Source organism: Callorhinus ursinus, unplaced genomic scaffold, assembly GCF_003265705.2.
Source record: "Callorhinus ursinus isolate GAN/ISIS: 27379988/994484 unplaced genomic scaffold, GSC_fseal_2.0 scaffold4, whole genome shotgun sequence".
Classification (NCBI taxonomy): domain Eukaryota; kingdom Metazoa; phylum Chordata; class Mammalia; order Carnivora; family Otariidae; genus Callorhinus; species Callorhinus ursinus.
The window spans coordinates 127,276,200-127,300,534 of NW_027397066.1; the positions used below are offsets into that span (position 1 = coordinate 127,276,200).

General features: G+C 45.5%; 1 protein-coding gene across 1 annotated transcript in view; it reads left to right on the forward strand.

Annotated features, from left to right (window-relative positions):
• FHIP1A (FHF complex subunit HOOK interacting protein 1A) overlaps nucleotides 1-24,335 on the forward strand; it is a 225,519-nt gene that overhangs the window by 178,255 nt on the left and 22,929 nt on the right. The window contains exons 7-8 of the mRNA XM_025873991.2: nucleotides 21,132-21,299; nucleotides 22,217-22,296. Of these exons, the coding sequence (XP_025729776.1) occupies nucleotides 21,132-21,299; nucleotides 22,217-22,296 (248 nt within the window). The remainder of the gene's footprint in view (nucleotides 1-21,131; nucleotides 21,300-22,216; nucleotides 22,297-24,335) is intronic.

The window sequence follows — 24,335 nt, forward strand, 5'->3', positions numbered from 1 at the left end:
AAAGAAGGAATCGAAAGCATGGAGTTAGGATGCCCTCTTGGCCCTGGAATTTTGAGATTTTATTTCTCAAATGTGGTGGTTCTTTGCTAAATCTGTTACAGTTTCCCTTGAGTTATGGAGCTCTGAATTAGGCTCCAGCTCTGGGGTGAACCACATGAAAAACTGTAGTGGGATTATATTTTGGTCTCTCCATTTCATATTTCTACTTGTGCATTTCAGTAATTTGCTTTTTATTTATTTATTTCATTTTTTATTTTATTTTTATTTGTCAGAGACAGAGAGAGAGCAAGCACAAGCAGGGGGAGCGGCAGGCAGAGGGAGAGGGGGAAGCAGACTCCCCTCGGAACAGGGAGCCTGATGCGGGGCTTGATCCCAGGACCCTGGGATCATGACCTGAGCTGAAGGCGGATACTTAACCGACTGAGCCACCCAGGCGTCCCAGTAATTTGCTTTTAAAAACCCATTCTCTGCATTATTGATCCAAGTGTCCAATCACTAAAGGCTCTGGGATAGTATCCTGCCCACAGCCCCCCAGCCCTGTTGTTTTTTGGTTTTTTTTTTTCCTATTTGCTTATTCCTCTTCTTGTAATGATGTTGAGCTATACATATTCATATGGAACTTTGTTTTTTACCATGCCTGGAGTAAACCAGGCACTTAAAATGATTCTGTCCTCCACTATGCTGAAGGCCTACCTGTGCGCCCACCTGGCCCACAGACCACTGGTCTGGTGTGAAGTGAAGGGGTCTCAGGGATGTCCTAGAGAAATGAGGTCACTCCTTCTAGAAGCTGCTGTTCTTGCCTCACAGGCTGAGGCAGGCTCCAGTGGCGGCCGGGCAGGGAGGCAGGTAGTCTCCTCAGGGCCATCTGGCAGTAGGGGAAGCCGCGTGCTGTGGATGCTTGAGCTCAGCAGGAGAGTGCTGCCATCTCCAGCTTCTGTCATAGCCTTGTGCTCCCTACCTGATGCTGGGGATCCAGGTGTGACTGAGGAGCTGGGATGGCAGTGGCAGGGGCCCGCACAATCATTCCGTCTCCTCGGTCACCCTGGATTTAAACAGGAGAGTACCGCGGAAGCCGAGAGGCCAGATGTAGGGATCGCTGTGGTCTGTAAGTAGTGGCAGGTGAATGAGGTAATTAAAAGGCCCTTCCTGTCGTGGGCCTGCAGCTATGTGACACGGATCGGCGGTAGTGTTCTGGAACTTGGATTGAAGCAATCATAGCAAGCAGGCCAGCTTCAGACAGCCTCAATTAATAATTGCTCTATCCAACGAGAGGCAGCCATTAAATAGACCTGGAAGATTTTAGTGGCACTTATGAGAGGCTTTGGCTTGGAAATCCTTGATTTATTAATTGAAAACTGAAGGTGAGTGTGTGCCATCTAATACATTCAATTAATGCATGAATACAATTTGGGGAAGCAGTCTAGCTTAACATTGCAAAAAATGGGTCTTGAGGCCAGAGAGACCTTAGTTTGAGTTCTGGCCCTTTGCTACTTAACTAGCAACGTGACTGTGGCCAGTACCTTTGTCTAGGTGTGTATATTACATATGGATAAAACAGTACCTACCTTAGTGGGCTCCTGGGAAGAGTCAGTGAGGCACTGTGTTTAAAGCGCCCGTTGTCTCTGGTACTTGGTACTACACGCATATCACCTATTAGCTCCACCAGTTGGGTCTCTGAAATGAGGCATCCTTCACGTGACACTGGGTGTTACCGGACAGGGGATCGCGTACTGTTTTTAGTCACTGGTGTTTTGATTTTAGATCCTCTTCTTATTGTTCCTTCACACATTTTCATCTCATCTTGTAGACAGCCAAACTTTTGGATTTACTCTTTCCTTCTTTCTCTCAGAATGTGACCTCAACTCAGTTGTACCTAGAATTCTTTTCCTGCTTATTCTGATTCTCAGTGCCAGAGACGCCCAGGCGTAAATGTGCAAAGACAGTCACTCTCAAAGTCCTGAGTTGCAGGATCTGATTTACTAGGTAGGGCTGACACTTTCCCTGTTAGCCAGCAGCCAGGTGCTCCATGGACCACGCTGGGTGATGGTACTGATCTCGGCCCTCCTGCTCGCACGTTGGCTACTTGTGCTCTTTCACTGGACGAGGATTCTGAAGACGTGGGTCCCTGTTTTATGTGTAATCTCAGGGGGCTTACCCTGGTTAAGGATTCTGTTTTTTTCATCCATGGTAATCCCCCTGCTGGCAGCCAGCCAAGACTGGTGAGCATCGAATGAGGAGATAAGAGAACAGTGCTTTGGGAAGCCGTGAAGCTGTCCCAAACGAGCAAGGCATTCAGAAGGGGACACAGTCTCTCCTGCCTCCCTCTGGAGCTGTTTTAGCCATCAAAGCAGGTAGCATAAGTCAAAACACTTGCATCATTTACAGACTTCGTAGTCGTAGCATCTAAAGGGGAGTAATGAAAGGACATTGTTGAGTTCCTGTGTATGGGTTCTGAGAATGCGTTTCTGCTCCCTCGTGTGTGGATAGTGTTCCATTGTGAGAAGTACCTCCCATTGTTCAGGATGTTGGACGAGTGCCATTATTTGTACAGCGAAATCAACTCTGCTCTCCTGTGTAATACTGTGAAGATATGTGTACAGTGATATCAGCACCACAAGAACTCCTTTCAGATGGAAATGTGGTCAGCTTGGCAGTAGGACAACTGGCCACACACTGATGTCGTATACATGACAGTATCTTATAAGGCATTACGGTTGTACAGCTGACTGGGTTCCCCCCAGATGCCCTGGTGCTGTGGGCAGAAGGGGAAGTGAGAGCTCCCTGTAACTAGAGCTTACACAGCAGAGATGCTATTGGCAGATTTTCTTCATTTCCCTGTAACCATTATTGCTTTTTTTTCACTTCCCATATTCTAGGTTATTAAGTGGAAAGATGATGCACACAGGCGTTGAGATCCATATACAAATGCACTCTTCCCTTCATCAATATATAGAAAAGCCGATGAGAGTAGATTGTTTATCCCAGAGGTAGCCCTTGTGGATCAGCTGTGGAACGTAATGAAATGCCTCGTATCTGTTGTGGAAAGCCTCTGAGAGAATGTAGGAATAGATTATAATAGAAGCTATTGGGACATTCACTTTTTTTTTTCTGAAGAAAATCTTATAATTGATATCTGAGGTCTAGTGCTAAGTTTCCAGCCTATGGAACCACTGTGTCTTCGAATTGTTTGTAGGCATGGAGGCTCCAGGTACGTCACGTGGTAAGCCGAGACCTAGGCCATACTGTGAGGTGAAGGGAGACCCAAATCTTTGCTCTTGTTTTGCCTATTCACAGAGCAAATAGTGACCTGGCCATGGGATCCACGGCCCAAAGCCATCCTCATGGTGTCCTGGGGGTGTCCCTGTCTTTATCATGCTGAGTCTAATGCTGTGCCAAAACAGAAAACCAAACAAAAACACTGGCTGGAGTAAACAGACTTGAAATAGAGAACAAAGAGGAAGGCACATTTATTCACTGCATAAAGCTAGCCTTAGTGGTATCCAGTGGCTAAGTTCTTTGTGAAGGATTTAATATGCTGTGAACTTTAGAGTCATACCCCAGCCCCACCACCTGCCAGCCCTGTGCCCTTGGGCAGCACTTTTGACTTCTCTGAGCCGGTTTCCTCCTTTGTAAAATGGGGACTGACATTAATAGGACTCTTACAGGACCTGCGAGGATTCAATGAGTTGATATTTTACAATGTTGCCTGGCACAGAGTTAGTGCTTGGTGTGTGTTAATTCTGTTATTACTTTTTTAGTTCTTATTAGGCACTTGTTGGAGAATCATAGTTTTAGATCACCAGGTAGCTCTTTCATTAATCTGTAATTTATAAAATTTGGCTTATTTCCAGGAGGGGAATAGGCAGAGAACTGTAGGCATCAGAGTAGTAGGAGAAATAACTCCGAGGCTAGACCTGGCAGAACCCAGTTATTTGAATCTTTTCCCAGGCTAACCCTGAACTTCCTCCCCTCCCCTTCCCCACAGACTAACTACTCCAGCTCTCTTGGACCATGTATGGCCTCGATTTCCACTTAATCACCTGTGCTTATGCATTTCCGCTCCTTGAGATGCCTTTCTCTTCCATCTCTACTTACCTAAGTATTTCTCATCCCCCAGTGTCCCGACCACATGCCACTTCTTCCGAAAGTCTTCCTTATCAAGCCAGGTGTAGGAATCACTCTTCACATCTTTAGAGTTTCGTTGGTATCACTCGATACCATACAAAGGTTACCTTGTATGATCATTAGGGGTTTACTGTGTCTTACCTCTCCTACCAGGTGACAGACGTCATGAGAGTAGAGACTATATATTTATTTATATGTCCATTTATCGTACAAATATTACAGCAGCATCTCTAACCCACTGCCTTCTCCATTCGGGTATTTTGCTGTTTTCTGAGTAAGTGAGTGCGTGAACATAGATACGGTGACTAGGTCGTGATGTGTGGGTGAAGCAAATGTGAGGGGGAGAGAGCAGAAAGGTCAGGGGAGATTAAGTAGTAGGGGCTGTTGGGAGTTGGGAAAAGACTGAGGTGCTTGAGGGGAGGGGTGTTTAGGCTTGGCCAGACATGGCTTTTGCTGAAAGTGAGATACCTCTTATTTGTTGCGGAAGTCCACGACGGGAATGACCAGATTTGAGACAGATACTGCTGGAACAACATAAAGGAAGATACGGAATTTTCTAGAAAGAAGCAGAAGGAAAATGAATAAAAAAATATTACTCAAGAATCAGTGATGGCTCTGAGAATCATATTTAAAATGTGCTGTCCACGTCCAGAATTGACAGTGTCCAAAATGGGAACTTTTCTTTATTGTTTTTGGCTTGAGTTGCCTAGGAGATAATCTATCAAGTTAAAAATAATTGGCAATATAGCATTTTCATGGTTATTTATCAAGACATTCAACTCTCTGGATAAGCATGTGTGATATTTACATTTGTGATACGTGCTTTAAAAGAACTAGTTTTTTTTTTCTTTGAAGATCGCATTCTGTCTGTCAGAATTTATGAAGTTTATAACTTTGAAATGTGTTTGATTTCAATTTATAGAGGAGCTCTATGTGGAGCAAAGGTGAGGAACTCCTTTGTCTCCGTGTCCTAATTCCCTGGCACAGCCCAATGCTCAGCACCCAGTAGGCATTCTAGAAATGCTTGTCAGTAAATGAATTAATAACATTTCAGTTTAAACAAATTTCACAGACTGGATGGATTTCATGAAGCATAGCCTTTGTGTGTGGAGTTCTTCCCAAATCTAAACGGAGAGATTGAATTGGAGATAAGAACATAGTATGTTATATACACTCACAGAATTTTAGTACTAGACATAATCCCAGAGATAGTCCAGTCCCAACTCCTCATTTTTCGGATAAAGACATTGAAGACCAGAGAGGTTAAGTGACTTGCTCAGGCTCACACAGCTGATTACTGGCCGAGCTTGGACCAAAACCAGAACTGCGGGGCTAGAGGCTACAGTGTCATCATCTCTTTCCATTATCTCCCTTGGAAGTAAATCTTAGTTCCATAATTCCTTCCCTGGTGTAAGTTAACTCCTGAGCTCCCAGTGCAGAATTCAGAAAAAATTTTCCTTATGCTTTCGTTAATTGCAAGATAGATTTCTTTGAGAGCGAATCCCCTTTCTCTCAAGGCTTCTATGTAATCGGGGCTGCTTGGGTGCGCCCATATTAATTTTTGATGTCCTGCTTGAGTTTCTCCTCTTGGTAAATCTGCTCTAAAAGGAGAGCTTGCACCATCTAGTGGATCCAAGAAGAGGCTCTTGGGTTTAATTTTTTGGAGGCCCTCCTTTAAAAGGAAGAAAGGAAAGGTATTTTTAGTTGATTTGCAGATTCTCCCATCGAACCCTTTATTCATATCATGAGAATGAGGTTAGCAGCCCAGAATGCTATTAGGATCACTGTGTACCTCACACTGCTAAAAGCAGGGCAGGCTGTTGACCACGCTGCTTCTCCCTTTTTTAAATGGCGGAAGGAGGGTAAGGAAGTGGGTAGTATAGCCACCTATTTTTTTCAGCCACTACTTGGATTCTTCTCATTAATTCAAAACATTGACTCTTCTATAATGGATCTTCCCATAATAGTTGGGAATTAATCAAATCCTGCTTTTATTCTTGGGAAATTCTCTAGTACTCATTTGGACAATTGAGTGTTGTACAGTATTTTATCTACTTGGATAAGTGAAGTTTTTGGAAGCTTCCAAATCACGCCTTTGTTTCCTCTAATAGAAGTTTTAAAAAATCTTTTCTCCAGCTCTGCACAATACTTCATGTGGCAGGTGGCAGAAGATGGCATTGCTCAAGCAGGATAATTTGATGACTGCGTGGGCAACACAGGGTGGGGGTCTCACCACCGACTTGCCCTGTGATCTGAAATGCTCCTTTACCTCCTGGGCCTGAGTTTGCTTTGGAAGGAATGTGATTGTCAGCTTTTTTACGGAGTACTGCTCAGCAAAAAACGGGTTTTTTTTGGTTGCTTGTTTGTGTTTATGTTTTTGTTTCATTTTGTTTTTACCTTTGTTACTCCATTAGCTGAAATATCTTAAATGGCATCTTAGCACCTGCATAGTGTAGGTGTCTTTGGGACAGGCGTCTTCACACTGGTGCACATCAGAATCAATGGGGAGGCCTGGCCCCACCCCTGGAGATTCTGACTTACCTGGACAGATGGGGTGTGAACATGGGTATTTTTAAAAAGCTCCCCAGGTGATTCTAACATAGATGCAGGGTTGAGAACCACTGCTATATGATGTCTTTGAAAATGTGTTTGAATCATTGGATTCCAAATCAAGTTGAACATTGGAGATCTGTATTTGAAAACCATTGTTCTCCTTGGGGCCAGAAGTTGTACCGTATTGGGATTGTACTGAGGTTGTCACTGTATCTAAAAGACTCCATTTTTGCAACCCCAGCTGGTGCTGGTGCAGTCAGTTTTGGTGTATGATCGAGGTCTGAGGAATGGTACTTTCTGGGACAGCCAGGAGCAGCGAGGGCCAGAAGTTAGTGCTTTTGTGAGTGGCAGTTTAATGTATTATTATAATTGTCCTCATGTTAGGTGTTGATTCTCTATTGTTGGCACATGTCCAGTGACAGTAGGAAAGTTGGTGTTTCGCATCTTTTTTTTTTTTCTCTTAAGAGCATTTCCCCCTCTCTTGTTGGCTCAACGATCAATTTTAGCTCTTCCGATAGTTCCCACGAGTAAGGTGCTCAGTGAGTTCTTCGGAGAAGCTGTTTCCTGGAGTGAAGTCCCGACCTGTGACTGGGAGCCAGCTGGCTTCTGAGAAACACAGCTGAACGAGTTGGAGGAGGGATGGTGTGGTAAAAGGGCAGGGGTGGGTATAAGTCCTCCAAGATGCCATAACCCAACTCTTATAATGGGAGATAGTGTCTTTGACCTTAATCATCCCACATAGTTGATACAACTATTCAATTTCAAAGTATTTTTGCTCAGTTTTTAGAGGGCAGGGGATAAGAATGCCAAGGAGTCGTTAGAATTCTTTTTTTTTTTATTTTTTATTTTTTTAAAGATTTTATTTATTTGAGAGAGAGAGAGAGAGAATGAGAGATAGAGAGCACGAGAGGGAAGAGGGTCAGAGGGAGAAGCAGACTCCCTGCTGAGCAGGGAGCCCGATGTGGGACTCGATCCTGGGATTCCAGGATCATGACCTGAGCCGAAGGCAGTCGCTTAACCAACTGAGCCACCCAGGCGCCCCTGAGTTGTTAGAATTCTTATCTTGGCTTCTCAAAATAGTACAAAGAGCATGAAATTTGGTAGCCAGCAAACCTGGTCTCTGGTGAATCTGGTCTTTGCCACTTAGTGTACTTTGGGAGGCAAGTCTATGAGCCTCACGTTTCTTATCTGTGCAATGAGGACCCTGACGCCCACTTTGCAGGGCCAAACTGATGAACCCAGATAATGTCTATGAAGCACCAGCATCCGTGGCACAGAGCTGGGACTCCACAAATGGTAGCTATTTCTGGAAATACTATTAATAACAGTAATAATGATAATTATAAAAATAAATAATTTCTTTCCTCCTTTGGAAATGGCGCCCGAGATATAAGTAACCCATGGCCTGTGTGTCCAGTTGTCCTTCGAGGGGGCTGAGAGTGGGATGGGAAGGGGTGTTGACAGAGGCTCCAGCTGGGAAAGGTGTACTCAGAATTTTCATCCTTACCTAATCAACATGCTCTCATTTAGTCTCATCACACATTAATCCCTTTAAAATGTAGTTGCTCCTTAGAAGAGTTAATTTCACTGATCATTCATCTTGTGTATAGCTTGCTTGTTTACTTCAGAGGGGCTAGAATATAGATCTTTATTTAAACAGTGTGGATGGGGCTCCTGGGTGGCTCCGTCGGTTAAGTGTCTGCCTTCGGCTCAGGTCATGATCCCGGGGTCCTGGGAGCAAGCCCCAAGTTGAGCTCCCTGCTCAGCGGGGAGGCTGCTTCCCCTGCCCCCCGCCCATGCTCTCTCTCAAAAAAATAAATAAAATCTTAAAAAAAAAATGGTGTGGAAGGGGGTTAGGAGGGAAGAAGAGGGAATGCGTTTGTGGGGATTACTTGAGTGTAAGTCACACGTGGTGCTGTGGGGTGGTGTGGGCTTCGGCCATACTCTGTATGGGCTGGACCGTCGAGAAGCCGAGGAGATGCCAGGATGGAGGCAGGGGGACCTCACGGTGCTGAGGGCCCATATACAGCAGCCATCAGTTTTGAACTGGCTGTCCCGAGTTCCCTGTTAGGACTGCCTGTGTGATGCCATAAGTTTGTTTTGGGGCCGCCATTGTCATTTGCCATAGGTTGGCCGTGTCTGGAGTTACAGTGCCATTTCGCCTAAGCCCTGGCCCTGGAGTCTAAAGCGTTTACATGGATCAGTGGAAACTACATGTGCATAGCTGAGGTTATGCAGTCTCAGAAAAGTCCGTCCGGTCTAATTGAGGTGTAAAGGGCTTTCTTCCCCATCCGAGTTCTGACAAGTTGAGAACTGTAAGTGAGGGAGACAGAAGATCAAAGTGGGGCCTTTGTTATCAATAAAACTGACGCTGGAACATAGGGTTTATACCTGTGGGTAACATTGCCTAATATCGGAGCGCCGGGGTGGCTCAGTCAGTTAAGCGTCCGACTCTTGGTTTTGGCTCAGGTCGTGGTCTCAGGATTGTGAGATCGAGCCCTCCCCGGGGCTCTGCTCTGGGCATGAGCCTCCTTGAGGTTCTCTCTTCCCCTCCCTCTGCCCCTCCTGCTTGTGCTTTTTCTCTAAAATAAATAAATAAATCCTTAAAAAACAAAAAGAAGATTGCCTAATAGCGACCCCCAGGACCAGACAGACGTGCCAGACACAACATAGAAGGTGTGGTGGGAGGAGCAGAGAAGAATGTGGACTTCCTGCAGGCGGTCTGGCTCCCAGGAGAGAGAGAGAGAGAGAGAGGAAGGGACAAGCTCCTCCTCCTCTCCTGGGGGGAGGCGATAGTGAGGGAGGCAGAGGGCGCAGAAGGACTCTGCTGGGTGATCCTGCACATGGGAGGAAACACCCGGATCAGTTTTCTCTGTCAGCTTGATAGAAATTCAACCTTTCTAAATGCTAGAGATTTGGAAATAGTAATTCAGATTCCAAAAACCTACAAATAGGGGTGGTTGCGATGGCATTGGCATGTTGAAGAGCCCATAAGGGGTGCCTGTCACCTGCAGAAGATAAAACAGACTCCCTCCCTTGTTTCTGAAAATCCCTCCTCCTCTGCCCCGGTCCTGCTTGTTAACCTTCCTTCCCCCGTGGTGGTCAAAGGCAGACCTAAGGTCAGAGCAGTGCCTTCGTGGCCCTCTGTTCTTCTCTGCCGTGTTCCTGCTGGATTCTTCTTTCTCCGTCCTGTCAGTCTGTGCAGAATGTATTCATCTGTCCCCATACTGTCCCCGTACTGGGCTCAAGCCCCGCCCCGAGGCACACCCTGATTTCTCCGGTCTCCCAACTGCCGCTCGCTGGCCCCACGCAGCCTCCCACCGGGTTTGGCGCGGGAGCTTCACCAGCCGGCCGCTGGACGTGCCACAAGGGACAGGATGTGTCTTGTACTTCTTTTATGTGTCCTCAGCTGCTAGTTTACTGTACATGTGACAAGCACGCCGTAGACACGCGGTTGGTTAAATAAATGTATCAAAAGGACATGGCCAGCACCCTCATCACCACATTAGAATAGGGTGATGCGTTGCTTGTGCTGGGAGGTAAAATTACCAAGGCAAAGAACAGAAATTAGCTCTTGACTCATGTCACTGACATGAAATCAAAGAATCTCAGGGTTTTGGAACTGAGAGGGTAGGTCATCTGGTTCAGTGCTATCATTTCACAGCTGAGCACCCTAATGCTCATGATTTGAAAAGAAATATTCAGAGACTGTGAGCTTCATATTTGTGAGAGGAAGAGAGGATATGAAATAGGTGGGTTTTTTTCAGTGCCTTAACATTAGATTATCTCCACAGAAGGCTTATGTGGTGGCTTTGTATTTACATTAGGGAGTCCTCTAAGCGTTCCAAAGTGCTTTTCTATTATCCTGTAGAACCTCACCTTATATTCTCTCTAAAATCTGTGGAGGAAGGCGCTTTTCACAGAAGCTTTCACCACATCTCATCATTGGCCTTCTTCATCGACATATGCAAATTGGCTCTGCTGGATTACACTGTGGGTCAGGGGCACCTGCTTGCTTTACAAGTGGGAGCCGTGGAGACGCCAAAGGATTGCTTGACTTGCCCAAGGTCACCGGATTCCAAGGATTAAAATGCAAGTGTTTGACATTCCCACTGCGGTCCCTTTTCTACTACCCCCTGCTGATTTTGCTTCCTTAAATTAGTATCTGTAGACTTTGAGAATCCGGCTTAGAAGGGAAGCGCATTTTTGATTCCCTTATTAGCTGAGAGAAAGAACAGCTCGCACCAATACTTAACCACCCAGAGTAGACCAGGGTTGGAGCGCCAGGTGAGTGCCGCGAGAGGACACCTGCCCTTTGCACATGTGGCACGGAAAGCAGGAGTGGATCCAGGAGGGAGACAGGCCAGCCAGCCAGCTCTCAGCATCTCCTAGGTCCCAGGTAGATCTTCCCAGTGCAGATTCAATATTTGCTTCGTGTTGTAGAGACCCCAAGACATCAGCGGTGGTATTTAACTACTGTTTAAAAATGTCAAACAAAATAGGCACAGTGTTTTGGTTTTTCCTACCACTGTTTCTTTCTATGAAATTGTGAATATTTTAGATTTTTAACTAAAAAATATCAGACTTTAGGGGCACCTGGGTGGCTCAGTCGTTAAGTGTCTGCCTTCGGCTCAGGTGGTGATCCCAGGGTCCTGGGATCAAGCCCTGAATCAAGCCCTGCATCGGGCTCCCTGCTCAGCAGGAAGCCTGCTTCTCCCGCTCCCACTCTCCTTGCTTGTGTTCCCTCTCTCACTGTCTCTCTCTGTCAAATAAATAAAATCTTTATTATTTTTTTAAAGATTTTATTTATTTATTTGAGAGAGAGAATGAGAGAGAGAGAAAGAGAGCACGCGCATGAGAGGGGGGAGGGTCAGAGGGAGAAGCAGACTCCTCGCCAAGCAGGGAGCCCGATGCGGGACTCGATCCCGGGACTCCAGGATCATGACCTGAGCCGAAGGCAGTTGCCCAAACAACTGAGCCAGCCAGGCGCCCTAAATAAAATCTTAAAAAAAAAAAAAAAATCAGACTTTAATGTTGGCTCTTACTCGTTTATTAGTTAACAGAAAAATTAACAGATAAGTATTATATATATATTTTAAAGTTTTCAAACACTGACTCTTGTCGTAGTAATGAGTCACCAATTCGATTTGGTAGGTTGCAGTTAGCACTTAAAAAACAATAAAATAGAAAATACCAGAGTGCCTTGTACTTAGTAACAGTAAATATCATATATTGTTGTAAAATGACATTCTTAGGATGGGTCCCGGTTAAGAAAATTTTGAAAAATCCTGTTCTCATGTTTGGGAGGATTATTTGGAGAATGGGCTATGAGATTAGTCTCGTTGCTGCATTTCAGCCTGATCATGGGCTGCCAGTGTTAGTTGGTCTTTTTTTTGATATAAAACCTTCATTATTGATTCATTCACTCAACAAATACATTTTGAACACCCAGTATATGCGAGGCACTGTTCTAAATGCTGGTATGAGAGTGCTATAGCAATTTACTTACAAAGCAATTCGTCTTCTTTTCAGAGAACACACTGTATCAGTTTGTGTATAAGGTTTAGCTGTAGATAACAGAAAACTCCCTTTTGTAGTCCTTTTTTTATTCCATACACCAGTTCTGTTCACACCTTACTGGCCAAGACAGGTACAGCCATACTTAGATGCAAAGGTAGGAGGGACCTGTAGTTTTTTAGCTAGAGAGTCAAGGTTCATTCCCAAGTAAGAAAGGGAGACTGAATATTGGAGGGGAGGGCAATTAGAAGTGACTGGCACAAACCTCCAAGTTTCTTTCTTTCTTTTTTTTAAGATTTTATTTATTTATTTGTGTGAGAGAGAGCGCGCAAGAGGAGGGAGGGTCAGAGGGAGAAGCGGACTCCCCGCAGAGCAGGGAGACCGATGCGGGACTCGATCCTGGGACCCCGGCATCATGACCTGAGCTGAAGGCAGACACTTAACCGACTGAGCCACCCAGGCGCCCTCCAGGTTTCTTATATGTTAACAAAATTCCGTTTCTGTGGATGGGAACCTGGAACTTTCTGTTATTCTTCCATGGAAAAGCGCAGGCTGGGCAGCTGTACGGACGCACCTCTTGTTCACTGCTGAGGGGGCAAAGAGGGGAGATGGAGTTGGAAAAAGAAGCCCGAAGTTAGGAGACTAAACTGTATTCATTGTCTCAACACACACAGGCAGCTTTTTAGAGTCTGAATCAGTTGTAAGGTACTATAAAGCCTCCTCCCCTCCAGCATCTCCTGGTACTTCATGTCACTTCTCTGCCACGGTAGGAGAAGAGAATTAGGGTTATAAATTAAGCTTACATTTACTTTTGATTTGAAATGGGAAATTAGATTTCTCTCTTCCTTTTGAGCTTCAACAAGTGCACAAGGGAGATAATGCTGTCCTGGAGGACTCAGTGCTTAAGCGTCGGAATTACGGAAAGATAGGAAGGGTCCCACCCTCCCGACACAGAGAACCGCACAAAGTAGCTCGCACAAAGCCCCACTCTGTCTGAGGCAGCCAGGTGGTACTGGTCTTGGAAACTGTTGTGGAGAGGGGAGGGGGGGTCTGGTCCTAAAGTTGGTGTGAATCTTCTGTTCTTTCCCTGCACCCTCCTGGGAGCACATCAAACATTTATCAGCAACAGATGCCCTGCCAAGTGTTTCTCCAAGTTGTCCTAAGAAAACCGAGGAGGAAGGGAAACAGAAGGGAGGTTTACTGTTTGTGTATTTTACCTTCTTGCCCTACTTTTCTTTTGCCTCACACTGACTTTTTTTCTGCCCTCCCTCGCCCCCCATTTTGAGGTCTGACTTGCATTTCAGGGGAGGTCGGGACAGAATCCCTGGCGTGCACCCCTGTGCGCCTTACCCTGTGATTGGCCAGTGCCAGGTGATGAGCAGGCTGGGGTAACAGGGAAGGACCAGTCGTTCTACGACTGAATCCATTTGGGCAGACACCTGTGCATTTTCTCAGTCTTGCATTGTGTTGAAGACTTTCCATCTCATGGAAACTAAGCCAGGAGTGAAATCTGTCTTTTGTCATCAGGGCTTGCCTTTGTTATACTCTTTAGTGTCTAGGAAAATTGGTCTGTGTATAAAACTCCAGGCCCAATAATACCTTTAACCCAGCAGGCGGACTGAATGAGGAGGGAGGTGGCAGACCTTCTTATAACTGTTCTCAAATACTTCATTTTAAATAAGCTGCTGGTTGAGACTCAGGCCCATGAACCATTTCCCCTCTGCTGTTGGGTTTTAAAGTCAGTCTCGTCAGAATTCAATAGGACTGTCTTATTAGGAAGAGAAATTAGGGGGAGAACCGAGGAAGCATTTCTTTTTTCCCCCCAATAGATCACTTTTCAAGGTTGCTGTAATTCAAGAGCATGGCATGAGTTGGGCTCTGTATCTTCAATGAAATGTTATTTGCGATAAAGGGAAACTATTCTCTTCTTTTCATGTATTGTCAAATGAATCTAACCACCTTGCTAATGAAGGCATCCGCAACGTGAGCTCTAAAAACCGTGTGTTTTTATTAGTAACAGGGCTGCTGATTTCCATCTCGACACATTTATTGATTACCCTTTGAGTCCCTGCCCGTGTACCAGGTGCTTTGAGAATTCACCCTGTAGGTCAGACACGGTCGATTCTGCAGTGAGTGTGCAATCCTAAAGGACGGGAGAATGCGTTAAGAAAACCGAGAAAGGAAATGGACTTAGCCTAGAAGACAGGAAGCTAAGGGTTTAACAAGAATCCCAGAATAGGAAGGACAGTTGAGTTTGGGGAGGTGGCATTTTCCTCTCACCCTCTCTTTGTGTGAGCACAGGGTGAGGCACACTTGAAATTACAGGGGGTGGAGTCTCCCTTTACAGTGAGGAATGCTTTCCGGTTGGAAAGACCTGAGCTGCGCTGCCAAAGGAGGTGGTGGGTCTGTCGGAGTCCAGAAGAAGGGAGAGTGGCTCTCTGTTTTGGCTGCCCAGCAGCACAGCCCCTTCCCTTCTGAGCCTGCTTCTCCAGCCTCCCTTGGAGTCTGGCAGCGCACCGCAGGGCCCTTTCATTCAGGGAGTATCCTTGTGCTCGGGTGGCATCCATTCTCATGAGGTTGTGCGGACTCTGAGAGCCGGAGCAATATGCTGAGGATAGTCCTTCCTTACCCAGGAGGTGCTCGGAGACTGACCAGTGACGGTGATGTGGTTTTATGGTTGCTCAGACTGCAACCGAGAGGAATCTTTCTGAAACAACTAGTAAATAGTCAAGGGACGGATGGAGAGATCTTGGGGAGACTCTTCAGATCTTTGCTTCTGAGCGGAAACGCCCCAGAGTTTCTCTGTTAACTCTGACCTCAGAACCAAACTCTCAAATAGTACAAAATACATGTCTTATGTGATACTTGGAGTACTTTAGTAACAAATTCTATTGGACGAGGTTCAAATATAATGGCTCATAGGTTGAATTACACTCTGGTAAGTTCTATTATAATGAAGTAGTAGGGTACAAATTATGCACACACGGCATAGGAAGGGAGGCTTTAGAAATAATTTGCTGACTGCTCCTTGGAGAGGTTTATGATAGTCAAGAGGAAATGTATTATATTTAATGAATTAATAAATATTTAATTGATTTAATATATTTAATGTATTACAGATACCTTGAAGGAAGAGTAAAGGGGAGACACTGGCTTTATTTTTAACATTTTTCCTTAAAATGTGTTGCTGCTGTCATTGTGGCCATCATTTTATTTATTTATTTTCTTTATTATTATTATTTTTAAAGATTTTATTTATTTATTTGACACAGAGAGAGACACAGTGAGAGAGGGAACACAAGCAGGGGGAGTGGGAGAGGGAGAAGCAGGCTCCCCGCTGAGCAGGGAGCCCAATGCGGGGCTCGATCCCAGGACCCTGGGATCACGACCTGAGCCGAAGGCAGATGCTTAACGACTGAGCCACCCAGGCGCCCCTGTGGCTGTCATTTTAATGTCTTCCTTCCTCAGGTATTTTAAGAATAAGTAGCCAAACGCCCTGACTTTGGATGTCACCTCTGTTTACCTCCCCAGCCTGCCTGTGGCGGAGTCAGCGACGGGTGTGGCCTAGAGGTCGAGGAGCAGAAGGGAGGCGGGAAGGGCCGGGAGGGAGGGGGCCTGACTCATCGACTGCACACTCTGCAGACTTGGAATAGCTGAGCGTCTTCTGTCCTGAATTTTTGGCTGAAACAGTGGGGCTGCTCGCTGAGAACCAGGGTGTCTGTCTTCCCTTCCGTACTTGCGTGTTCTTCGTGCTGTATGTCCTTGGAGGGAAGAAGCTGGCTGTGGAGGGTGCACCCCGCCGCTGTCCTTGGCTGCCTGGCCACTGGCTTGGATGGCAGTCGCAGGCAGGTCTTAGCCAGTGTGCCCTGTTCCACGCGATGCAGCCTCATCGATCCCTTCCTCCCCGCTGCTTTCAGTGGGCAGGGTTCAGATGGGTCTCACCATTTCCTCACCCTCCAGTGAGAGCCGCTGAGGCTGAGGGCTCACAGACGCCCCGGGGGAGCCCCCGCTTAGCTAGTTTTCTCCCTACCTCGAAGGAGACGCCAAGGAAAGGTGGCTTCTAACTTGGAGAGGCTGCAGCAGTCACCTGACCCCACTCCCTGCCACCTGCCTAAGCGACAGAAGGTAGGACCCGTCTGTTTGTTCCAGTGTGACTGGATCACAGAAAAACAATTAGCAGGTGGGAGATTTGTTTTTCAGGACACACACATAAACCTGCCATTACAGGGAGGACTCTGGTGCTAATTTAGCTGCAAATGGAATTGCCCAACTCAAGCTGATTACCAAAAGGTCAGAATGTCTATATGCTCCGTTTCACTCCTACGCTAGGCATTAAGTTCATGCATGTGCTGCCGCGATGGTGGCCGTGATTCCCGGGCTTGGGTCTGGCCTCCGTTTCTGAGAGAGTTTTGAATTACAGAAGCAGAACCTGACACATGGTGTCAACTCCTCCCTTCCTACCCCATCCCCTTTTTAAAGGAAAACAAACTCTGTTTTGTCCCATTTCTGGAGAAGCTTGAGATATTGATTTAAAAAAAAAAAGTGTGTGGTTAGAGCGCTTAGGCTGAGATAGAAAGGAGTAGATTGACCATGAATTCACTTGCTGTCCTGTTGGGAGCACTGATCCCACCTGTACATACACACACTGCTTCCAGACTCAGACCACGCTGGGTCGGAGCCTGGAGTGTGGGATGGGTGCCGGGAACCAGGGTGAGGGGATGGCAGACAGGCTTGTGGGTTTGTTTGGTTATTGCCATGTACTGGAGTGCTTTTCAGATGTTTCTGACCGTAATGCACAGCCAGAAATTTATCTTATGCTTTTGAGTGTGTGTGTGTGTGTTTGTGTGTGTGTGTATTTTTTACTGACTAGATAATGAGGCACATGCATATGTAATATATCGCATTACATATAGTTTGAACAAAACAGACACACAGGAGTTTCCCAAAACAGTACCTACTCCATGCAGTGTACCCTAATATTTTTGGTTTGAATCTGGTCTACACCAGGGGTGAACCAATACATTGGTTTCACTCGCCACTTTTGGATGTCAGACTCTAGTTTGAAAACACCAGTTTAAGGGACTGGTGAAGGCGCTCGGTGTGAAGGGGGACCCCAGGTGTGGGCAAGTGGAGGGTGGAGAAGGTGGGTGAAGTAAGGGGTTGATTTCAAAGGATCGACTCAACCGGTCTTGATAGAAGTCGAATTAAGTCCCCCAATTCAGGGCTCAGATTCCAATCTAGAACTGGGGCTAGAAAGTTACTCACAGAAGGGCAGCTTGCCAGATACGTTGTTTAGGTTCATGCTTGTGGTTTATCTTGTCAAAGATGATTGTTTGTGGGCAGGAATTATCCTTAGGTTATTGCTGTCATTATGGTCTGCCTTTAGTTAGAATTAACATTCCTAGTCTTGAGTGTCCTTAAGTTTTATTGTGTCTTATATGGTAGTAAGGTAGAACCTCATTTATTAATTCTACTACTATTTCTACCTAAATTTGTAGCTACCTGCAATTCCTTACAGAACAAGAGAAATGGATACTGACAGTCATCTGTAAAGCGAAAGGTCTTAGGTACACCAGCAACTGATTGTCCTTCATAGTTGGACCACAAAGAGGATGCTACTGTCCTGTTGGGCGAATACTTCCTTTTTGGAGTATGAGTGGCAGGTTTGGTTTTTCATTCCACGTGGCAGAGCTTCTTTCCCCTGGTGGTTCAGCGTTAGCTTTCTAGCGATCATACTTAGGCTCTGGTCTCATCCTCGTTAAGGAGGTTGCCTATTTGGAGGATTAAAGGAAGATTCTGAAAAGTAAGATAATGGGGCAGGAAAAGATTTTCTGGGATAAAAGGCTTCTGAGGGCTCCTCGAACACAGAGGAGGGAAGAGACAGAAAGAGAAGGGAACCAGATTTTCTTGGCTTGGGTATTAGTTTAAGGTGAGGGTGACCTTGATTTATAAAGAGATTGTAAGTGGATGCTTAATAGAATTGGGTTTTGCGTATTTATGCCACGTTATGTAAATGCTGCCCCTCCAAGTGTTTTTCTTAAATCCTCTTAGCTTATAAATGACAGCTTTGATTGCTTAAAAAAATAAAATAAAATCTTTCATTTATCCAGCCTAAGAGTAGTAAACAATAGATGCTTACTGCCCTGCTTTCATGTCAGCCCCCAAAGACTGAGACTTCTAAAGGGTTTGTTGCTGTGCTTTTGAGCTTATTAAGGTCATGTGTAACTTAAGGGGGGAAAAGCTGATGGTGCATTATTGGTGCAAAGGCAGCCCCTGGAATTCTGCAGGACGTGTCAGCTCAGCAGTGCTCAGTAAGTAAGGTTGAAAACGCACTATTGCAGAAACTGCATGCATGCATGGCCCATTCGAAATGACTAGTGGTACTTTTTTTCTAGCCATCAGGATTGTTAGGGAATTAGACTTCTGCTACATGACTTTGGATTCAGTTTCTGCTACAGGACCCCGAGATTGCAGCAGCGGAATGGGTGCGAGCTAATGGAGCTGTATATTTGGTGGTGTTGTGAATCGTTTCCCCTTTAGCTATAGTTGGTGATGTCTGTTATTCTGTACGTTTCTATAAAAAAAACGTCCCCACTCAGAACAGAGGGCCAGAGAGAAGAATTAAAAATTCAGCTCAACTCTGGCAAATGTAAATCACTAGGACCTTGGGGGCTATCATTTATTCAGGAAATGTTATATTCGGTACCTTCTCTGTGCCAGGCTCTGTGCATTGCCCTAGAGTAAGTAACACACGAGCCATAGCGTACGTCCCGGGACAGCATGAAGAGTGCCGCGAGCGTGGGACTGGAGAAGACCAGGAGACACAAGGATAGAAGCAGTGGGTTTCAGGAGCAGGGGCAGCCTGTGAGAAGCACTCTTCTCAAGGTAATTTATTTGCCAAGTGGTTGAGGCTTACCTGTTTCCTTTGTTTTATTTGGGCCACAGCAAGCTCTGTAAAGTTGGTCAGATGACACGGTGGTGTGTTGAATGTTTTGAGGGCTCGAAGCAGGGGCGCTGAGCTGGACGGGGAGACTTTTGGCACTCTGATGCGTGCGTGCCAGGGGTGAGCTGTCAACCCCGAGAGGGTGAGTTCCCATGTACTGTATAGGCATGCCTTGCTTAGCATAAAGAAAATGGACAAAACCGATCTGGTCGTCTTATCCACCTGTACTCCTGTATCTGGAACAGACCTAAGACCCAAGAAATGTCTAAAAATAATTTAAGCCTTTATGTACAGATGCACCCACATGGTGCCTATCTATACCTATAGAGCAGATTTGGAGATCTGATTTCTAAACTGATTTGTGGATTCTTTTTTTTCTTTTTAATGTTATGTTAGTCACCATACAGTACGTCATTAGTCTTTGATGTAGTGTTCCAATGAGTCATTGTTTGCGTATAACACCCAGTGCTCCATGCAGTACGTGCCCTCCTTAATACCCCTTCAACAGACAAACGGATAAAGAAGATGTGGTTCATATATACAATGGAATATTACTCAGCCATCAGAAAGGATGAATACCCACCATTTGCACTGACATGGATGGAACTGGAGGGGATTATGTTAAGTGAAATAAGTCAAGCAGAGAAAGACAATTATCATATGGTTTCACTCATATGTGGAATGTAAGAAATAGCGTGGAGGACATTAGGGGAAAGAGGGGAAATCGGAGGGGGAGATGAACTGTGAGAGACTGTGGACTCTGGGATGGGTTAGCCCGGCGATGTGTGGATTCTGAAGGCAGAAAATTATGAAGAGAAGAGGAGTATATTATAAAAGGAGTGACCAGTCACAGTATGATAATATGATAGTTAACACTTTGAAAGGAAGGAAGAAAGAAGTGAAGAACTGGAAAAGAGAAGATGTAATCACTCAGAAAGCATCGCCGTCTGTTTCACTTAGCATCAAGTGCATTAGACTCAGGGCAGGGGAGATTTCCAAGATTTCTAGGGGATACAGTTGGAATCTGAGATTTGGAGCTGTTGCCTCGGTGATTTTCATGCCTCCCAGGTTGGGTATTTCTCTTCTACAGACAGTAAGGCAATGGATGACCCCTGTTCATCAAGAGGTGTTGTATTTGCTTTTAGGAAGACAAAGAATTATATATGAGTTCTGAAAATATTCCCTATCAAGATGTTTAAAATTTGAAAGATTTAAGTACCAAATCCTCGGCACTTCGAAAAACCGGACTCTTGAGAGTCTTCTCTTCCCTGAAAGACCCACATTCTACTGCATAGGAAATTCACACCACGTAGACAATACTCATTTGTATTATAAAAAAAAAGTCAGTTACCTTATAAGCGGTAAACTCTTATTGCACTTTATAAATAACACTTTATGTATGTTATACAGATTTGACTTGCAGTTTTCCAGAAGCCCATCTAAACATCTGCAGTACTTTGTGTCTGTCCCTCTTATTTGCCACTTATGATGTCATTATTTTGCTTACTAGATTCTATATCTGAACCCATCTTCCTGGACAGAAAATGTGTTCTTACGTTTTCTAGCTCCTGTACATAGCAGGTCCAATAAATATTTATCAGATGACTACTAATGAAACAGTTATACTGGGCTTTCTAATTAATCCTTTACTGACCATGTAGATACTTTCCATTATCTCTTTTTCCCCTTTGTGGTTACACACTAAAATCTTTATGGTATTTGAACTGCATTTGATGATTAGAGGTGTCAGAACACTTGAATTGCTTTTTTATGTCTTTGCTTTTCCCTTACTGAATTAAAGGGCGGAAGCAGCATGAGGCATTGTGGAATGTGAATAGGTTATAGGCTTCAGATGTGGCTCTGAAGCAGGTTCTGGTGGTTGGCATGTCCTTGCCTTGATGGGGTCACTGCGGTGAGGCAGGGGCCTTTGGGGAAGCATGTACCACAGCACCGAGAGGACGCTCACCTGTGCTCACTCTGTCGTTGGTCCCAGGTGACTGTGGAGGAGGTCATGACCACAACTGCGTATCTGGACCTTTTCCTGCGTAGTATCTCCGAGCCAGCACTACTCGAGATCTTCCTCCGTTTTATCCTCTTGCACCAGCACGAGAATGTCCACATCCTAGATACTCTCACGAGCCGAATCAACACCCCATTTCGGGTAAGGAGAGCCCCAGAGGAAGGGGCTTTAATAACTCAGAATGAATTTTGGGAGAGTTTGTTTTGGGAATAAATGAGGAATATTCTTTTTTCTATTTCCCCCCCTTTTTTTCTTGTAGCTGTTATTATTATGACACCATTCTGAATTCCATTGACCAGGTTTTAAGTCCATCCTGCCTAGAAGACAGGCTAGCACTTTCTCACTGGGGCAACAAATTTCTTAAGTGGTCTGATGGTATGATAAAAAGCTTACCCCCAAAAGGGCACAATGATTTTATAATACACCTTTGGGTATCTTCCCTGTTTGGCTGTTTATCTTTCGTTTTTGGAAATTAGAGGTTGAAAGAATTCTTGTTTTTGACTGAACTTCTTAGAAAAGTATATTGTCACACCCTCAGCACTACTGGAAATGGAACCAAGGAGCATGTTTGCCTCAAAGCCAAGACACAAGCCAAGCGGAGCTGAGGTGGGGGGCTAAGAATTCCAGGCAGGGAGCTGGCCAGGGCATATGCAATTTTCTGTCAGCCCTGTCTCGTAAATAACCAGTGTCGTGTTTGAAAATAACTTGGGGAAACAGGTGCCAAGCAGGAGATCATGTGTGTGTGCGCGTGCACGTGCATTGGAGAGTTGCAGGGGCACATTTATGTGGATCTTTAAAAGTCGGAAATAAGAGCAGAGGCATTTTGTAGGAGGTTAATTCCGCGTAATGGCATAATTCTAGGCATAGGCTTCCTAATCAAATCCTGTAGGAGAACTAAAAGTCTTAACACACATTCTCTCTGGCAGCACCATGTTTTTATCAAAGCTGCTAAAAAAAAGAGGCCATTTTATTTTGTAATTCCGATTTACTTTCCATCTGTGGGGAGTAAAGCTATCCTTCCAATATCTGAAATAGAATGTGTGTTTATTGCTTCCCAGCTCTGTGTGGTGTCCCTGGCATTATTTAGAACTCTCATCGGTTTACATTGTGAAGATGTGATGTTACAACTAGTTCTAAGGTGAGTTGTCATCTTTTGTTCTCTGTAAAGGAAAACTCAAATCTCTGCTATTGCTATTATATTTTTCTTGGGGCAATGGAAACTCAATAGGGGCCATGCTTCTAAGGAAAAAAATTATTAAGGATATCAGTCTAATTTCTGTATTATTTCCCAAGGTTAATTTTAGTTTTACTCTTAAGAGTTTTTAGGAGGCTGAATACATTGTATTATAAAATATGCTCCTGGAAATAATAGGCTGTTTGGAAATTTTCAGATTCCGTCCTCTGCTCTGCGGCTGAATGTCCTTCTCCTGAAGTACATTTTTAGGGGCGTGTGGTATTGGAGACAACTTTCCCAAATATGAAATGCTCTTGATACATAATCTCGATGACTCTTGCTGTCCTAATGGTACACCTACAGCGTGCACTCTCTGACCTCTGAGTGTGTTTCAATTAAATTCAGTAAATATTTAATGAGTGCTTCCTGGGTACAATTCAGAAGAGAGTAGGGCATGGGGTGGACAGATTGCAAAGGACTTATAAACAAGGTAGAAAAGGTACGACCCTCAGAAGTACAGGGGAGAAAGGTTTTGGCAGGTGGCTGGTATTTGAGGACAGGTGTCAGGAATCAAAGTAGACAGCCATTAGGATGACGCTGATTTGCTCATTAGGCAGGGCGCCTCAGGAACACTGAATCCTGCCTTGGCCCAGCTCTGCCTCTCCTTCTGGGGTCCCCCAGGGGAGCACCTGCTTTTGTAAAGGAGGAGAGGGAGAGTTGGCTGGGGTGTGTGACTCCTCCCTCCCCCTGTGGTGGTAGGGAAGCCAACCAGGGTTGCCTGGCACCGCCTCCCCCTCACCAGCCCCGCTTAATGGATGTTCTGACCCTTCCTTTGACCCCTCCTTGGGAATAAGGGCAGAAGAAGCCTAGGGCAGGGGAAAAGGGAGGAGACTTGGACTGCCCCTGGTCACCATTGGATTTTGACACAGTGTGAGTAGGGTTACTGAGGAGATGGCATTCCAAGTGAATGTGACAGCCATTTCCAGCATGCTAGCTGTGGGAAAGTAGGGGGATGGTGAGGTGATGGTGGGAACAGGGGCCTCACCCAGGAACACGTCAGAAATGCACATGCCTGGGCACCGGGGGGGCTCAGATGGTTCAGCGTCTGCCTTCGGCTCAGGTCAAGGTCCCAGGGTCCTGGGATCGAGTCCCGCATCGGGCTCCCTGCTCGGCGGGGAGCCTGCTTCTCCCTCTGCCTACCTCTCTGTCTCTTATGAATAAATAAATAAAATCTTAAAAAAAAAAAAAAGAAATGTAGATGCTTGGCCTCCTCCTAGATGTGCCAGCTCAGACTCTGGGGGTGGGTGGGGCCCAGCGAGCTATGCTTTGACGAACTCTCCAGAGGATTCTGCTGCCTGGCTAATGTTGAGAACCACTGGTTTAAGGAAGGGTGCAGTGCGGCGAGAGCATTCTGCAATGCTGGAGTGATTAAAAAAGCCGGGCCGGGTAACGTGGTGGTGGCGTCATGGTGGAGGCCTTACAGTGTCGCCGTTTTATGGGCGAGCATCCCCTGTTCATTTTCTTCTCAGTGTAAAAAGAGTTTTGGGGCTTTCTAGGGGTTTAGAGTAGGTCATCAGTAACTGATCTTAAGGCATTGGCAAAGACCAAATCTAATCACGAGGAGAGAGCCTCAGTAGTCTGGCTAGGACATCTGAGGTAGAACGTCCCATCCAGAAGGATTGCTTTGGCCTCCCATCAAGTCTCTGCTGACATGACAGATGCATTAGCAAGGCCTGAACGTAATCCGTCATGGAGACTTGTTAAAGCCCTTTTTTATTGCCAAAAACCAGACTTCGCCTCCAGCAAGGGGTAAAACCTGATCGTATTTAAATGTTAAATTCTTAACCACTGCTTCTTGGGCGGCATGAAACGCAGCCGTCTTTTTTCAGAGTCCCTGGAAGCCTGCAGAGCTTCTCCCCTCTGAGCGGCCACATCCGATTGAGCCTGGCTGCTGGCAGCTAGCCGTTCAGGGCCCTCCGCACGGGGATCGAACACCCCTCGCC